Source organism: Platalea leucorodia, assembly GCF_965183815.1.
Source record: "Platalea leucorodia genome assembly, chromosome: 3".
Lineage (NCBI taxonomy): Eukaryota > Metazoa > Chordata > Aves > Pelecaniformes > Threskiornithidae > Platalea > Platalea leucorodia.
In genome coordinates, this window is record NC_138825.1 from 21,069,847 (window position 1) to 21,086,462 (window position 16,616).

The 16,616-nt window shown below is 40.1% G+C and overlaps 1 protein-coding gene across 4 annotated transcripts in view; it reads left to right on the forward strand.

Moving 5' to 3' along the window:
• TMEM63A (transmembrane protein 63A) overlaps positions 1-16,616 on the forward strand; it is a 55,741-nt gene that overhangs the window by 16,075 nt on the left and 23,050 nt on the right. For all 4 annotated transcript variants that reach the window (XR_014227746.1, XR_014227747.1, XR_014227748.1 and 1 more), the window contains exons 13-22: positions 1,655-1,792; positions 3,776-3,929; positions 4,686-4,792; positions 6,462-6,548; positions 7,187-7,249; positions 8,219-8,381; positions 9,496-9,601; positions 11,552-11,719; positions 15,898-16,013; positions 16,393-16,455. Coding sequence is in view for 1 of the 4 variants with exons in the window: in XM_082307619.1 (XP_082163745.1) it covers positions 1,655-1,792; positions 3,776-3,929; positions 4,686-4,792; positions 6,462-6,548; positions 7,187-7,249; positions 8,219-8,381; positions 9,496-9,601; positions 11,552-11,719; positions 15,898-16,013; positions 16,393-16,455 (1,165 nt within the window). In the remaining 3 variants the exon portion in view is untranslated. The remainder of the gene's footprint in view (positions 1-1,654; positions 1,793-3,775; positions 3,930-4,685; positions 4,793-6,461; positions 6,549-7,186; positions 7,250-8,218; positions 8,382-9,495; positions 9,602-11,551; positions 11,720-15,897; positions 16,014-16,392; positions 16,456-16,616) is intronic.

Consider the following 16,616-nt stretch of genomic DNA (forward strand, 5'->3'; position numbering starts at 1 on the left):
TCTCTCATTTAAATTGTCTGCATTCTTTTGACCATCAAATCATGTTAGAGAGCCAGTCTTTCAAGCTTTTTTTTTTTTTCCAAGGAAGTCCAGAGTATAGAATTCCTTGCAAGAATTTGAGATGCTGGAGAAAGTTATCTTTGCTGCTCTTTAACTGAATAGCGATGTGTGGTGAAATCTGCCTCCCTCCTAATTTTGTAATGTTACACACCATATTTAGAGAATCTAGAGCATGAAATAACATTTTAAGATATGAAACTGAAAGAAGAAATAAGCACAGAAGTTCCTTCTTTAGCTGCTGATGTGCCGTATACAATTTTGATGGGATAGTCTCTCCTTGGGCATGTGTTCTGAGTTGCACTGCAGGCATCTCTGAGTTGAAATATCAAGGACTGAAAAGGCTTTAGTTTGTTTGGCTTGGAACCGATGCAGTGAACTCCCTTCTCTGTAAAATTAGATTAGATTACATGTGAAGCTGAGGCTACCATCAAATTAGAAAGTTATTTGGTGCCCTTAGTAGGCTCTGCTCCACAGAGCACTGAAATAGGATGGGAGAAACAGGAAGCTGGTTGTAGAAGCTTGGTTAATGATGGTGCTCAGTAGTATGGCTGGTATTGCTAAAGCTTGCTCTGTATGTATTTTGACAAATAAACTGTCAAAGTATAATTAACTTTCTTAAATACTTGCTGCTGCAAGATGCTGGCAATTTGACAACACTACTTGAATTCTGGTAAGGTAAAGATCTGGGTTTTGGGGGTTATTTTTGTTTGTTTGTTTGGTGTTCATGTGTGTGGTTCTCTCTTTTCTTTATGTTAAGAGCACAACTGAGAAACAAGCACGTTCAGGAATTTTAGAGTCTACCTGTCCAAATATAATATATACTGTTTCCAGGCTAGTGTAATAGAGCTTATCTGGAGTGGAACTTCTTTTATACAGTAATGCACACACAGTTGTACTATCTCTGAATATATGCCTAGCACTTCTATTGCTGTGTTTTGAGAAATCTTTGAAAGCATTTATTCTGCGCATGTTTAAATTTTGTTTAAATACATTGATTGCCAATCAACTTATTAGAAGATAAAATTAAGTATTGTGATTATTTTGGGAATGGGTGAAAGAGGGTAATATTTTTGAATTGTTAGAATACTAGCATGATAAAAAATTTTCTGAGAGTTGATACTCAAGGCAAAATTTGGCTAGTTTTGATACTAGTGTAAAGAAATGAGAGTGCAGACTAGTCCTTTAGTCTGCTTTGATTTGAAAACAGCTGTAATTATGTAAAGAGGTGTTTGGGGAACTGGCTGTCTTTATTTTTATTTTTTCCAATGCTCTCAGGCTTTGATTTTTTTTTTTTTTTTTTTTTTTAAATACGAGTCACTGCTGTTGTTCCTGTTGGTAGAAGCACTGAACAGTTCAAACCAAGACTGCTTTTTGTTTCCAACTTTGTCAGATCTCAAAGACCTGTGGTAGTAACTGGTTATATGACGGTCATTACATGCATAATATAATGTTACATTATTGTCTAAGTACTATCTTGATCTCTGGTTATTAAAAGCAAAAAAACTTTATGGCTATTCCCAGTCTTTCTCATTACATACTCAGCATTTTCAGGTGTAATAATTTGGAAAAATCTTCCTCTTTTTCTTCCTCACAGTATCCTTAAGGACTTCAATGCCTGCAAATGTCAGAGTATTAAGTGCAAAGGAGAACCCCAGCCATCGTCCTACAGCAAGGAGCTGTGTGTATCAAACTGGGAGGTTACATATGCTCCTTATCCTGAGAATATCTGTTGGTAAGATTCCTGTCTTACATTTATTTATTTATGATAATGTTGGTTTAGAATGGGGACAGGAGAAGGGGGCTGAGTGCGTTTTTCTTTAACCCTAATCTAAGACTTTATGTAGCATTTGGATGTGGCTGATCTGCATCTTTATTTCCATTACTGGTGTTCTTCATTGATCTTGGGGAGGCCTCTCAGAAGCTGACGAGAGTTTTGCCACCCCGAAGTTCTGGAACCTGCAGTTCCTGTTAACTAAAAAAAAAAAAACCAAACCAAAACAAAAAAAAACCCCACCAAAACACCAACAAAACAAAAAAAACCAACCAACCAACCAAACAAAACCCAAAAAACCTTATTACTTTTTGTGCCTCAGTGTTTCCATTTTTTGAGGTTAATGCATATCTACTGTTGAGATCTGAGGAAAGCAATTTGGCGTTAGTGCTGAGTATTCTCCGAGTATGTGTATTTTTTTTTTTGAGTTGCCACATGATGAGTATAACTTCATGACTCTGTGAACTATGGTCTGTCTTCTAACATCTTTTTATTGACTCAGTAAATTTCCCAGACTTTACCTGCTGCTTACAGGAGAGTGTCAGAAAATAGATAAATGCTTTTTAAATTAAACTGTTTCTGTGCTGCCTTCTGTCATGCTTGTAGGCTAAAAATGACTAAACATTTTCCAATTGCTTTGCAAATAACTTGGGGTTGGGTCAATATAATCCCTTGTTCATATAACAGTAAATTTGTTGTGACATTTCCATTGCCCAAACCAAAACTGCAAGTGAGACACAAACATGCACAAGTTACTGTATTTCACCTTTATGGAACTTTTTTTAAAAAAAAAAAAAAAAAATTCACTTTTTTCCTAATGATTTTAATAGAAAATTACTTTTAAGGTGACTGTACCATCTATTTCTAATAATTGAGAGGTTTTCTCAACTACAGAACTGCAATTCTGCAGTTGGGAACAAAGCACAGGATCTTGAACCGTAAACAAGCAACCATGATTCTTAGCTGTGTCTTTTGCAGCTGTGGTATTTTGAGACATGAATTAAAAATCTCTTGCAAGCTGCTTTCCAAGTAGGGTCAGTTTAATTTGCCTTTTTCATTAAAGGGTTCTTGCATGCATGTATGCTTCATTTTCTCCTCCTTTCTTCAAGCACTGTCTTATGGACACAAGAAATGATTGTTGCGACTCAGTGGGTTGAAGCACTTACAAAGCTTTTCTAAACATCTCTTAGAGGGGAAGATGGTGGGGTTTGGTTGGGTTTGCGGGTTTTTTCCTCTTCTTTTTCTCCCTTCCGTCTTGAAGAAAAGGAGGCAGAAGGATTTGCCAAGTTAGTTACCTAGGCTCACAAAGGGAGTTGTCATAATTGAGGATGATACTGAGCCTCTGTATCCCTGTTTTGTCCTAAATACTTGACTTTGTCTGGGGTTCAAATCATTCCAGTCCTTTTGGGAACCATTTCACGTGACATTTAAGAACTTTACCTGTTTAAGACCTATGGTTGCTGTTTTAGTATGGCAGGAAGGGATGCAAGGTTTTTAATTTTTTTTTTTTTTTTTTTTCTCAGATTGCAGTTTCTTGGTAGATCCTGCCTCTGATGGCTATCCTTCTTGCAGAAATTCTCTGTATCTTCTTCTATCTTTGTCTCTTCTTGTTCTATCTTTGTTTAGTACTTCCATATTATTAAACAGTGGAAATGTTTCATCCCAAACCTTAACTACATTAGACATTGTGTTTGTGTTATGAAAGACTAAATATGTTCTTCTGCAAGCGCAATTTATGTTATCATTTAAGAAAGGTTGGACAGTTTTCTTTATTTCTAATAGCAACTGGAACTTGTGTAGTGCTTTGTTATGTAAGTTTGAGACTATGAAAGCTCAATTTAGAAAAAGCAGTGCCACCTGTTACTTGACAGATAGTATATTTTTTTTAACAGCAAATGCTTACTGCTTGTTTTACGTCCTTTTTATTTTTTTTTCTCCTCCCAGGAAAAACCTTTCAGTGCATGGACTGAAATGGTGGTTTAGATGGGCTTGCATTAATTTGCTTCTTTTTATCGTGCTGTTTTTTCTTACTACTCCTTCCATAATCATCTCAACCATGGACAAGTTCAATGTCACTAAACCTATTCACTACCTTAATGTGAGTATCACCATATGTTTGGATATAGCTGTGTATCTGACCGAAATGTTGATAAACTGATAGGTGCATAGTAAGACAATGAAACAATGTCTATAAGCTAAATTCAGTTGAAATTCTCAGGATTGTTTTACGTAACCGCTGATTAAAAAGCATACGTCCAGAATCAGGTCTTTAGTCCTCTTTTGTTCCTTGATAGTAGGCTGAAGTAATTTCATCTGAAACTCTATATTATTATAAGTGTCTTATTTGTTTGTAGTAAAAATTCGCATTCCAAATTCACATAATTCTAAATTTTGTCATCAAAAACCTTTACCAAAAATGGAATTTCAAGTCCAACTTGTATTTTCATTTTTATGATGAGAAGGGGGTAAATCAGATTTTTAAACTCTTAAGTAAAATGCCATGGTTTTATTTTGCTTATTGGATTCAAAATGGAGTGGCATATATATCTGATCCTAGTTTGACTGCAGCTAAAGTCTCTTGCAAACTGTTCATTTTAAATACTTCTGCAGGCTAGTGTACATAAAAACTGCTTGCGAGACTTCACTCTCATGGAATTTAATTCCCAATCCTACCCTTGTGTTCTGTCTTGCACAGCAGTGCTGAGCACTCGCTCATTTTAAGACTGTATCTGAATATCATTTCCATAGTCCAACCTGCTATAACTTATAAAAAGCAAGATATTGCAGCCTCTGTTCTACCACAGCTGCATTAAAATGTTTTTAATACTTATTCTTACTTTTTTCCCCCCACTAGAATCCCATCATCAGTCAGTTTTTCCCAACGCTCTTGCTCTGGTCCTTCTCAGCTTTGCTACCAACAATTGTCTATTACTCAACTTTGCTGGAGTCCCACTGGACAAAGTAAGCAAGATTTTCCTCTATTTTGGCCTTATCAGCTGGATTACTAAAATAAATGGAGAAAGTGCTTCTCTTTCATGGAGCTCTTAAATCCGCAGACCTCTTGTAGCAGGGAATGTCGTCACTTTCTAATGTTATAACCAACACTTTGGAGTCTTAAGTAATTTGTAATCAACACAGCAAGTGTAATCTGACCACATGATTTGCTTATGCTTCCCCTCCGCTTTGTGTTTGATCAGAAAAAAATGTATAAGCAGGCTCAGGGGGTGTAGCTTCAACAGGAGCATGGGAAGTGCCTCTGATCCCGTAACTAGTTTGCTGTCTGGGAAGGTAGGAGGTATGGGTTTGGATCCCCTCCAGGCTGAGAACATCACAGAACCCTAGAATCCCACTTCAACAGAAAGTGCTTTGACTGCCGGCTTGCTACTTAGAAAAAAGGCATCCATCTTTTTGTTGTTTTATGTGAAAAACGGTCTGGGTGTAACTCTGGTGCACAACTCGCTTGCTGTTTGATATTGTTGGTGGTGATCTGAGAAGACCTATGGGACCAAGGCCGAGCAGATGTGTTGATGCAAGACTTTCAGATATGACCAGTGCGCTTCAGAGATGTCAAGCACGGTGACGTGCTGCTAACTTGAAGAACTCGGCACAGCTTGGTTTGGCATACCAGATTTCATCCGCAGTTTACCTACAGTCAGATAAAGGCATGATACTGCACAGTGGATTCCAGCTTCACTCAACTTGACTCAATCTTTTTCCGTAATACCTGCAGCCATTTTTTGTTTGTTTTTCTATTCTAAGATCAAATTTTTTTTGACTTCTTGATTTTTTGTACCATTCCCTTGTAAGACACTGTGTCCAGAATCTACTGTTTATTTATCAAAGCTGTATGCTTTTCATCAAGTTGTTTGTTTGTTTGTTTTGGTAGTTGCACTAGGCACACAAACTTTGAGCCCTTCTCAATCATTTGAAGTAGTTTTCTAAAGTCACTAGTGATCACAGATCTGGTTTCAAGTCTCGGTATAGTTATATTGATGTGTCCCACAGTGCCCAAGGGCCACATGATCCTATAATAGAACCCCTGTGGCTTTAATGCCCTATCAGATACCACCTTTAACGGTCTGAATTGTTTATAGCAATCACTCTGCTTCTCTGGCAACAGTGCGTCACTAGATAGATGTTCCTGCTACTGTAGTCGGGCTATAGCGTTGTTCCCAAAGACTTGACGCTTGGCAGGGACAGTCAAGTAGCTTGTCTAAGTGTCTGGTTTCTTCGCAGTGGTGCCCTTTTACGAACTACCTAATCCCTCTTGGCATAACACTTGAAGAGCTGTTTGCTGACAAGCTGTTGCGAGATGCGAGTATCACTGGATGAGAGACCAGCTGTGATTGTCTCGCATCCCCTTCCTTGTGGTGCAGACCTGTAGTGATGCTAATCCAGAGTCTGGATTAACGTTCAGAAAGGTTTTCTTTGCCCAAGGAGGTGCTGAGAGCCTGCTTGGCCCAAATTAGTGAATATCTCAAAGATGTTTCTTTTGTGAGTATCATGTAGCCATGTGATATGGTAGGGGAAGCTGGAAGTCTGGCGGGTGCTGACATTCTCAGGGCAAGATCCTTGATGTGCAGAAGTCTTCCGTATGAGTTTCTTACTCATTGACTTTTTATGTTGGTAGATCTGCAGAGAACAGAATAATGATGCATAAAGTCTACATATTTTTGATCTTCATGGTATTGATTCTGCCCTCCCTTGGTCTGACCAGGTAAAGAATCATAGTTTAATAGAGTGATGTTTGAGTATTTTTATCGTGAGGCAACTTACCTCTGTTTTCTAGTTGAGGTATCGTTGATGTACCCCCACTCCTTCCAGTGTGTATGGTTGTATTGTCATTACGCATGGGATTTCAGTGTTCATCTTTCATCTGCAGACCTCATAGCCCTAAAAGTTTCCAAAGGCTGACTTTTCTTTTAGCAAAGAAATTTAAGACCTTGTAAGATCAATGACTAATTGAAAGTTGCCTGTATTCACCATCATAGCTGAGAACCCAGTTTCCTGACTGTCTTATACTTCAGTTATACTTGTCCTTTTCTTTCCACCTTTACAGTATATGACTAGTTCCCTGGCTAACCGGGCAACATGTATTTGTCGTATCTATATAATAACTGCTAAAAATGAATCATAAAACTTTAGTACGAAGTAGACGGTTCTGTTTTGTTTGGTTCTGTATCTTTTTCCCTATTTCTAACTATCAGTAACTGTGATAAAGCTAAAGTAGTGTTCAGATTATTTGATTAAATTCTCTCTGTCCACTATCTTTATCTGAAGTACTTAAAAAGAGAAGCAATTTTACACAGTACTAAGCTGTTGGAGACTGAGTTACATTAACCATCTTTCTTTCAGCCTTGATTTTTTTTTCCGTTGGCTGTTTGACAGAGAATCGTCTGATTCTGCAGTTAGGCTGGAGTAAGTATTAGCAACTCTTTACTAAAGGCATACTTAGGCCTTTTTTTTTTTTTTTTTTTTTTTTTTTTTTTGCTGTTGGTTAACCTTGGTTAGTGTTTATTAAAATTTGCTCGGGGATGGTACCCTGTGGGATGGTGTTGAGCTTCTGAATAAGGGGAGGAGAATGCAAGTGATTTTGCTATAAAGAAATCCATACTTTTTTCCTGCTAGCTAACGTATGCAAACATTCAATAAAGAGACAGTTATTTTCCCAAAACCTTACCAATTTTGTAGAAGACAAGAAAGGGCAGGATGATATGAGGGCAGGTGAGAAGGGGACCAGAAAATGTACTGAGGATTGTTGCATATCATGGACAGGGGATCTTCCCAAGGATTACAGTGAGACCAAATAGCTGCAGCAGTTCTCTTTCTGAAATCCATTGACTCTTGATTTTAAGAAACATGAAGGCTTTTACACCAGCATTGCAAATTTGCATATATTGGTTATTATAAGCTCTTGTGACTGTGGCTGGAGGGAAAAAATAGAATGCAATTATTAGGACATAGTTAGGTTTCTAAATGCTGTTTCAAAATCAGTAACAAGAAGACAATTAGGAGTTACTAAGCTAGGAGAGGCAATTATTCTGTTGCAGTCTTATCTGATCTTGTCTCGGGTTGCTGTTGCAGACATCAAATGATGCTCTTGTCTGCTATCAGCCACCCATCAGACTGCTGTATCTTTTTGTGAAGAGTTTATTCCTCATCCGAACTGCAACTCAGCCAGGCTCTTACAGTATACTACACTTACTGCGTTTATAGCTGTGTAGTACTCTTTTTCAACAAGGTTATTGGAAGTCTTCTAGCCACTACTTATGGTGTCCAGTGCTTATCCTTATAGTAAGAGATTTCCAAAGGTGATAGGGATCCATTGTATATATGCTATATTTGCTTGTCTGCTTTCCAGTCACTCTCTGATGTCTTTTCTTGCAGATGTGTCTTTTTGCCTGACCAGGGAGCCTTCTTTGTGAACTATGTGATTGCCTCTGCTTTCATTGGCAATGGGATGGAGCTGCTGCGCCTGCCTGGCCTCATCCTTTACACCATACGCATGATAATGGCCAAGTCCACAGCAGAAAGGAAAAATATTAAACAGGTATTAGAGTCCCTCCTTAGCAAGAGGCAATTAAATGACTGATCCTTATGAGAAACAGTGGGAGCCCCCATCCTTCATACCATTAATTATCATCTCCTGTCATTTTTTTTTGGCCTTTGTTTCACTCATCCGTGACAGGTTCATATTCCCTTCATTTGCAGCACAGATAATGGGGAGGTATTTATTCAAGTCAGAGATGGTCAAAAATCAAAACCCAAGCTCTGAACTTCAGGTATTATTCTCTTCATAGCTCCAAGTCAGAGTTTTATGATTTGGATATTATAGGATAATTCTGATTTTATCTTTTAATCTATACCTCGGGGGGGGTGTTTAAATTCAAATCTATCTATAGTTAGTTTCTTCTGTCAGCCTACGGGTATGTACAACTTAACTTTAATCTGAACATACATTAGCAAAATATATACTTATTGTCTATATTCCATTTTAAGTGGTGGACCTTCACTTCCTGATAATGTGTCATCTTGCAGCTTGAAATTCCAGATGTTACAATGGGAACTTAAGCCTGTATACAGCTGCTCCTCTTTTTCTTCTTTCTTTTTTTTTTTTCTTTTTTATAGGTGGGTGAGCTCTATTTTTGAAAGGTTCTTTTAAACATTCACTTCTGTTAACTGTTGCATATTACCCCTTGCTCTGGTTGAAATTATTTATATTGATTTCCTCATCCCAAGAGGAAAAAGCGGCAATAGTAACCACACCAAAGCTTTGATATCTTGAGCTTTCCCTACTGGGAAAGCCAACACAAGGAACAGTACAGGTTCAATGGAATCTGCAGTGCGATGAAGGTTCCGAGTCTGGCACAATGATTTTCTGCCTTGTGGTTTCAAGTAGTTGCTTCCTGTAGATGAAAACAAATTCCCTGAGGAATTGACTTAAGGTTATGAAAGAAGCAGCATATTTTCTGTAAGTACATATGCTTAAAGTGCATAATACTTCCTCTCTCTAATTACGTCATTCATGCCTCTTAAGGAAATAACTGATCTTTCATAGGGAGAGATTACGAGAAGGTGAATTGTTGCTTTAGTGAATCTATTCTTAACTCCTGACACATTGGTAGATGACATGAGAGTTTTGGGTGTTTTGTTTTTGTTCCTAGCAACAAGCATTTGAATATGAATTCGGAGCAATGTATGCCTGGATGTTGTGTGTGTTCACTGTCATCATGGCCTATAGCATTACGTGTCCCATCATTGTCCCATTTGGTAAGTTTTCTGATGAGCTGTGGGCACTGTGTGAGCAAGATGGGGGCATGTGGGAGGTTTGGAAGGCCCAGTCCTGCATTCTTATTCCAGTTCAAATGCTGATAATCCTTAGGACTTGGATCCCAGTTTCCTTCCCCTCTTGTGGAAGAACAGGGCAGAAGATGGTGAATTACTTAGCTCTCGTACTACCTTTAGAAGTTGAAAGTATATTTAATGTCTATTAGATGCTTATTTTATTTCTCAAGATTGAGTGTATTAGCTCTGGTGGTGGTTTTTAATATTTAAGCATAGGAGTTTAGGTAGGTTTGGGAATGAGGGGTTTATTTTTATCTCTGGGTTCTTGAGGTCTGGGAGAAGCAAGCGGCAGAGGGTACCCAGCCTGGAGGTCCACCTTAAGCAGCCAAACTTGACTTGAGACATTCTGATCCCCAGATCCTTTAGGCACATTTGAAATAGCTTTTGTCCTAAAGTTTGACTGATGTATGTAAAATGAAGCACAAAAATAAGTGTGTTGATCCCGTAGCAAGAGACTGGAAAACTACCTGTCCTTTTCACTACTGCAGCTCTTCTGCATTGCAAAACATTTATCTAAAATTCCACATCCTGAACGAGAATGAGAAAAGGGGCTGTGGTCATCACTGTGCTATGGACAGCTGGATGCTCCATGGTCCTGAACCCAGGGATGTGACCTCAGGACGTGCTGACTGCTTTGCTGGGATGTGGTCTTGGTGAACACCATGGCTGCCCTTTGACTGAAAAAGGAAATGCTGTATACTCTGGTAGATTTGCTGGCTTAGAAAACCAGTTAACTAGGAGTTCAGGGCATGTGGGTGTAGCACAGCTGCCCTGTGGTATAGATGGAGCTGCAGTCCTACAGGACCCTGAGAAGGTCTCCAGATCTGAGTCACAGACCTCCTTTTTCTAGGGTGTGTCTCTTATTCAGTTGGTTTATCTCTGTCCCATGAACAAAACTTAACATTTCTGCCTTAAGTTGCCTATATATCTGGCTTTGACTACTTTCTTCTTCCTGTACCAACCATTAGATCCTGTATGGGTGTGCAAGAAACTTAGCAATCTGTCTAGAACTCGTGGACAGTTGTCCATCTTTAGTGACTGTGACATGATCTACGTCTTATTTTATTGCATCTTTCATTCACAGAGATTCTGGACTGTCATAAGAATTATGTATAAAGAATCATTTCAGCAGCTACAGATATTTCCCCTCTGGAAACCTGTTTATCAGGCATAAGTAGTACTAGATCATTTTATATAGTTGGTATTTTCCTTTTCTAATCCAAAATTTTAGAGAGCTAGATACAACATAATTAGCTAAATTAGATATTGTTCAGGACTGGTTTTAATCAACCACTTTATTATTGGGAGAATGTGGCCAATTTTTTTTGTAACAATGTACTTGATATTTATTTACATTGTGTGCAGTTGTAAATATATGAATGTGCTACTGCATACTAGAGCTGTTGCAATTTATAGCTGTCACAGCAGTAACGGGCTTTTTTGGGGATAAGAAATAGCTGACTCGAAATGCAGGCATGAATCGGTTGAAGGCTCAGAGGGAGACATTAAGCCACTGTTAGACCTTTCTTCCTTACCAGTACGGTGGTGGAGGAGTTACCAAAGCTTCCCTACTGGCTTGGCCTCACGTGCCAGCACTAGGAAGGAGCTCTGGGCTCTCTCTGGGGGCACGAGTGGTGCCACAGAGAAGTGTGTGGAGAGGGGGAGGGATGGGGAGACCCCGAGGGTCTTGGGCTGGGGATGCAACAACCTTAGGAGCAGGCTGCTGTCATGCAGCTGTACCCCATTCATGTTTGGGCTGTATCCACCATTGATATCTAGATTTTCAGTCACTTGGTTAGTGTAGATCTCATAGAACTGCCTGTTTTTATCAAGTTGTCAACAACCTCTCCTTGGGTCTCCCTTTTTTCCTTCCAGGTTTAATATACATACTCCTGAAGCACATGGTTGACCGTTATAACCTTTACTATGCATATCTCCCTGCCAAGCTGGAGAAGAAGATTCACTTTGCAGCTGTGAATCAGGCCCTTGCAGCTCCAATTCTCTGCCTTTTCTGGCTCTATTTTTTCTCATTTTTGCGGCTAGGTAAGTATTACCTTTTTCCATCTAGCAGCTGATCCTGCCTCTCTTGCCAACTTACCTAAATTACATGTGAAGTTTCGTAGGCTTTGTGGGCTTTTCTTTTTGCTTCCATAAATGGGAAGTCATGGTGGTTACCTGTGGCACTGAATTATACAACATTTGCAGCTTACACAAGTTTGCATAAGATACTCTGATGGAGATGGCTGATATGTTAATTTAATACTGTTAGCATGGAGCTTCATATTCCTTCATTTTACAGGAGATCATGTGTTCCCTAAATCTGTAGAATTTGAATTGGCCAGTTGGGCTGTGGAGTGACAGACAGTAAAAATCATTAAGTAAAACAACAATCTACTAAGAATTAGCTCTCTCTAGTAAGATGGTCTCTGGCTTCACTACCTGCGTTTGTGTAGTCTGTGCATAAGTTTAATTCACCTGGGTGAAATGGCTACTGCCTCTGTTGTACAGCTGTCATTTAGAAAATACTGTTAAAATGCTGGCTCATGCTAGTAAGACCTGTGTTCTACATCATCCATCAAACTTTGCGGTGAGATGGTGACTCTTCTCCCCATACTGTGATTTAAAAACTCATTTTTTGTGTGTAACTTATTTAATTTATAAATAAGGATGTTCTGTATTTTGCAAATACTTGGCATTGATAGTATTGGCTGTGGTGCACTAACAGCTTTGACATCAGAAAAGGTAGGTGATAGCTTATGGCTTTTTGTCCGTGATATAGGGGGAAGCATTTGGCACGTAACAGGGATGCCAGTGGTGCTGGAAGGAGTTGAGCTTCCCTTCTTGGGAAGGAAGCCCTTGGTATTTGCCCTCTTCTCTGCTTTCACAGCACTGATGACAAATGACCATGCTTGCATTGTGTTTTTCTAGCATACCAGTAGTAAAAAAGATATTGTTGGCAGACTGTCATCTAAATTTAGAGATAGCACCCCGTGGATCTAAGAGGCGCTCGGAACTATTGCTTCAGGCTGTCCTTGGATTTGAGCAGATGTCCTCGCACTACCTGTATGTTTGAGAGCTTGTTTTTTTCCCCTTGTTTTGAGAGCTGTCGTTGCAACCAGGAAGACCAACAAATCTATGTCCTCTAAAATAGCGGCAGAATTTCTAGAGCATGCTTTAGCAAAATCAACTCCAAATACGCGGCAATTGATGCGCCCCTTTTTAGTTGTTATGAAGGAAATCCTGGTGTAGTAAAAATTAAATCTTCATAATAATGTTTTCTGGTTCTGCATCTCTGGTAAAACCATCATTTGTTATGGAACTTAGTAATGGAAAACACAGACCAGGTTACTGTGTTTGGCTTGGTCAGTATAGAGGATCCTGTTTACAGGATGTTGTTCAGTGATTTGTCAGTGCACAGGGCAGTCTAGCCAAGTGGTATGAGTCTGAGAGGTAGGAACTTGAGATTTTGATTTCATTGCCATGGATTTCATTGCTGCTTCTTGTGCCAAAGAGAAGGAAGGAGGGGAAGAGTGGTCTGCTTCCTTATCTGCAAAATAAATTGGTTTAACGTGTGTAAAGCTTGATTCCTTAGTCATTGATTTGTATAGTTTGCCTGGTATGGATATTTCAGTCTGGTTGCAGAGTACAGTGATAATGCTCTGTTTTCTCACTCATTACATTAATGTAAGGCTGGAAGGACATCTATCCCAGTTCTCAGTCAGGATCAAATATCACTTGCCTGCACACAGAAGGTGATAGGCTGTACTGGTGTCATCTATTTCCTTCTCAGTCACTGTTTTCTTCCTCAGCTCTCATGCCATCCATCCATCATACACCAAAAGCACCACTGGGCCTCTCACAACAGCGGCGGCGATGGTACTATCTGCAGTTCAACCCCTGTCTCCTGGGATAGTCACTTAAGTCGCGTGTTCTCTAGAGATGTTGGCAGGGAGGAGTACTGAGGACACAGGGCAGGGAAAACTGATCGTTGGGGATTTCTTCTTCCCTGATATCTGCTGTTTGCCTTGTGGTTCACACCATACATTGGCTTTGGTGTAGACATGCCTCACCAGCTGGTAAATACTGATGTAAGCTACACTTATAAAAACAACCTCTTCTAAAGGACACTGGAGAATACCCGTAGGGAGGTTTTTTCACTTCCCTTTTTGGTTTGAACAGTGACGTGTTTGTGGGTGTGTTTTGGTTTTTAGAATCACAGAATCGTTTAGGTTGGAAAAGACCTTTAAGATCATCAAGTCCAACCATTAACGTAGCACTGCCAAGTCCACCACCAAACCATGTCCCTAAGCACCACATCTACATGCCTTTTAAATACCTCCAGGGATGGGGACTTAACTGCTTCCGTGGGCAGCCTGTTCCAATGCCTGACTACCCTTTCAGTGAAGAAATTTTTCCTAATGTCCAATCTAACCCTCCCCTGGCGCAGCTTGAGGCCATTTCCTCTCGTCCTATCGCTTGTTCCTTTGGAGAAGAGACCGACCCCCACCTCGCTACAGCCTCCTTTCAGGTAGTTGTAGAGAGCAATATGGTCTCCCCTCAGCCTCCTCTTCTCCAGGCTGAACAACCCCAGCTCCCTCAGCTGCTCCTCATAGAACTTGTGCTCCAGACCCTTCACCAGCTTCATTGCCCTTCTCTGGACCCGCTCCAGCACCTCAATGTCCTTCTTGTAGCTGAACACAGCACTCGAGGTGCGGCCTCACCAGTGCCGAGTACAGGAGCACTATCACCTCCCTGGTCCTGCTGGCCACACTATTCCTGATACAAGCCAGGATGCTGTTGGCCGCCTTGGCAACCTGGGTACACTGCTGGCTCATGTTCAGCCGGCTGTTGACCAACACCCCCAGGTCCTTTTCCTCTGGGCAGCTCTCCAGCCACTCTTCCCGAAGCCTGTAGCATTGCATGGGGTTGTTGTGACCCAAGTGCAAGACCTGTTTTTTTGGGGGGGGGGAGTGGGTGGGTTTTTGGTTTGTTCCCTGCCCGCCACCCCCACCCCCCACCCCCCGCCATGATCAGATCTGCACAGGGCTTGTATAACCTGCTAAAAAGTAAAACTTGTCTGTTCTGTGCCACTGCATACGCTGGGGTTACCACAAAAATATTTGAGGGTTGGTGCTGCCTCTTTTGACTAAAGAAGCTTGGAAACAGCTGGTTTGGTTGTTTGTTTGTTTGTTTGTTTTTTTTTTTCCTTAATATCTTATTCAAGTCATCTTTGCTGCAAAATGAGATTAATTTCTTCAGAATATTTCCCCAGTGGACCTGAAGAATAGTAAGCCACTATACTGGAGGCTGCTACCATGTCCTTTGCGCTCTCTCTCTCTCTGAAGAAAAACTTACCTTGCAGCTTAGTTCATGTTTCCTCGATTTCTTCTCATGTTCCTTTTCCCTGGATTCCTCCCAGTTCTGTCCATATTTTATCATGGTGTCCTACACAGACAAGGCTGCTCAAGTGGAAGGTTCAGTAGCAACAAATTATTTTGTATAGGTACCAGAGACTTGCTTTTTTTTTTTTTCTTCCTATGTTTTGTGATAGCATCACCCTATTGACTGCTTTCCAGCTTGTAATCATCAGTTGTGTTCTACAGTGCTACAGGCTTGTTATCTTTCATATCTACATTTCATTTTTCCTTCCAAATTGTACTTATTTACAGTTTTCTACATATAATTTCATCTTACTGTTTATTTTGTGGTGTTTGGTTTTTTTCCTTGAAAGAGGGTGGGGTCGTCTAATCTATCAAGGTCATTTTGATTTTTTTTTTTCTTCCTTTGGGTTGTTTGCAAGCCATCTAGTTTGATACCATCATCATATTTAATAAATAGACTCTATCTATTACATTTCACAGATGATTAATGAAAGTATTTTAGAAGTGGGTCCAGAATAGATGGCTGAGGGGTATTGCAGCTGCCTTTCTTGGCCTTTAAAGAAGCTGGGGAAACAGCTTGCTCAGCAGTTTTACCAGTCAACAAGCTTTGTGCATAACGAGGTTCTCCTGTTTGTGGCTGGAAGTGGTGTGCCCAGTCCTCTAAGGGGGAAAAAAAAAAAAAAAACACAAATGTGAGACTTTTGAAAATGGGGAAGAGGAAGTAAAGTTTTGGGGTTTGTTTTGGTTTTTTTGTTTGGTTGGTTGCTTTTTTTTGTTTTGTTTTGTTTTTTTTTCCCCTGCAATGTATTTTTATATTGTATTCTCTGGATATTTTTCTAGGCTTTAAAGCACCTACAACCATGTTTACCTTCCTAGTTGTCAACATCACAATTGTTATTTGCTTGGGTTATACATGTTTTGGCTGTTTCAAGTACCTGAGCCCACTGAATTATAAGGTAAGTGATGGATACCTAACACCTTTCAGCACCTACCTATGTGCTTGATATAGCACCAGCTATTGCTACTGGGTTGTTTGTGCCTTCTCACCAGCAACGTCTGTCCACAAAGGTTCATTCCGGTAAGATGGCTAAAGAGGGCTGATAGTAGAGGTAGGCTGCTTGGCACAGTGGAAAGTCTGTCAGTGTTAGCAGGTACTGAATTTGAGAGGAAAGAGCAGTATGGAAGAAGTATGCAAGAGGATTGGAGGAGAGAGTACCAGCACTGCACAAAGATCTCTCTGTGCAGGTTTTCAGGTGCTTACGATCTCTGTATGTTGTTTTGAGTTACCAGTTTGATATTGTCTCTCTTCCTTTCCCCACCTGTTATTTGTTACAGGTAGAAGATGTGCAAGGTGAAAGAGGAAGCGACACAGATGTACCAACCATCCCAACATCTTCTGTAAGAAGTTAAGAGTTACTAATATTCTCTTACGTTTCTTAGAAAAACTTAATTGCTCACCCTGCTTACCAAAGAGCTTGTGTAGGACATATTAGTCTGAATGGACTGTGGGACTTCCCATATGCATGTGGGACCAGAGAGTTCTGCAGCGGGGCTCCTTG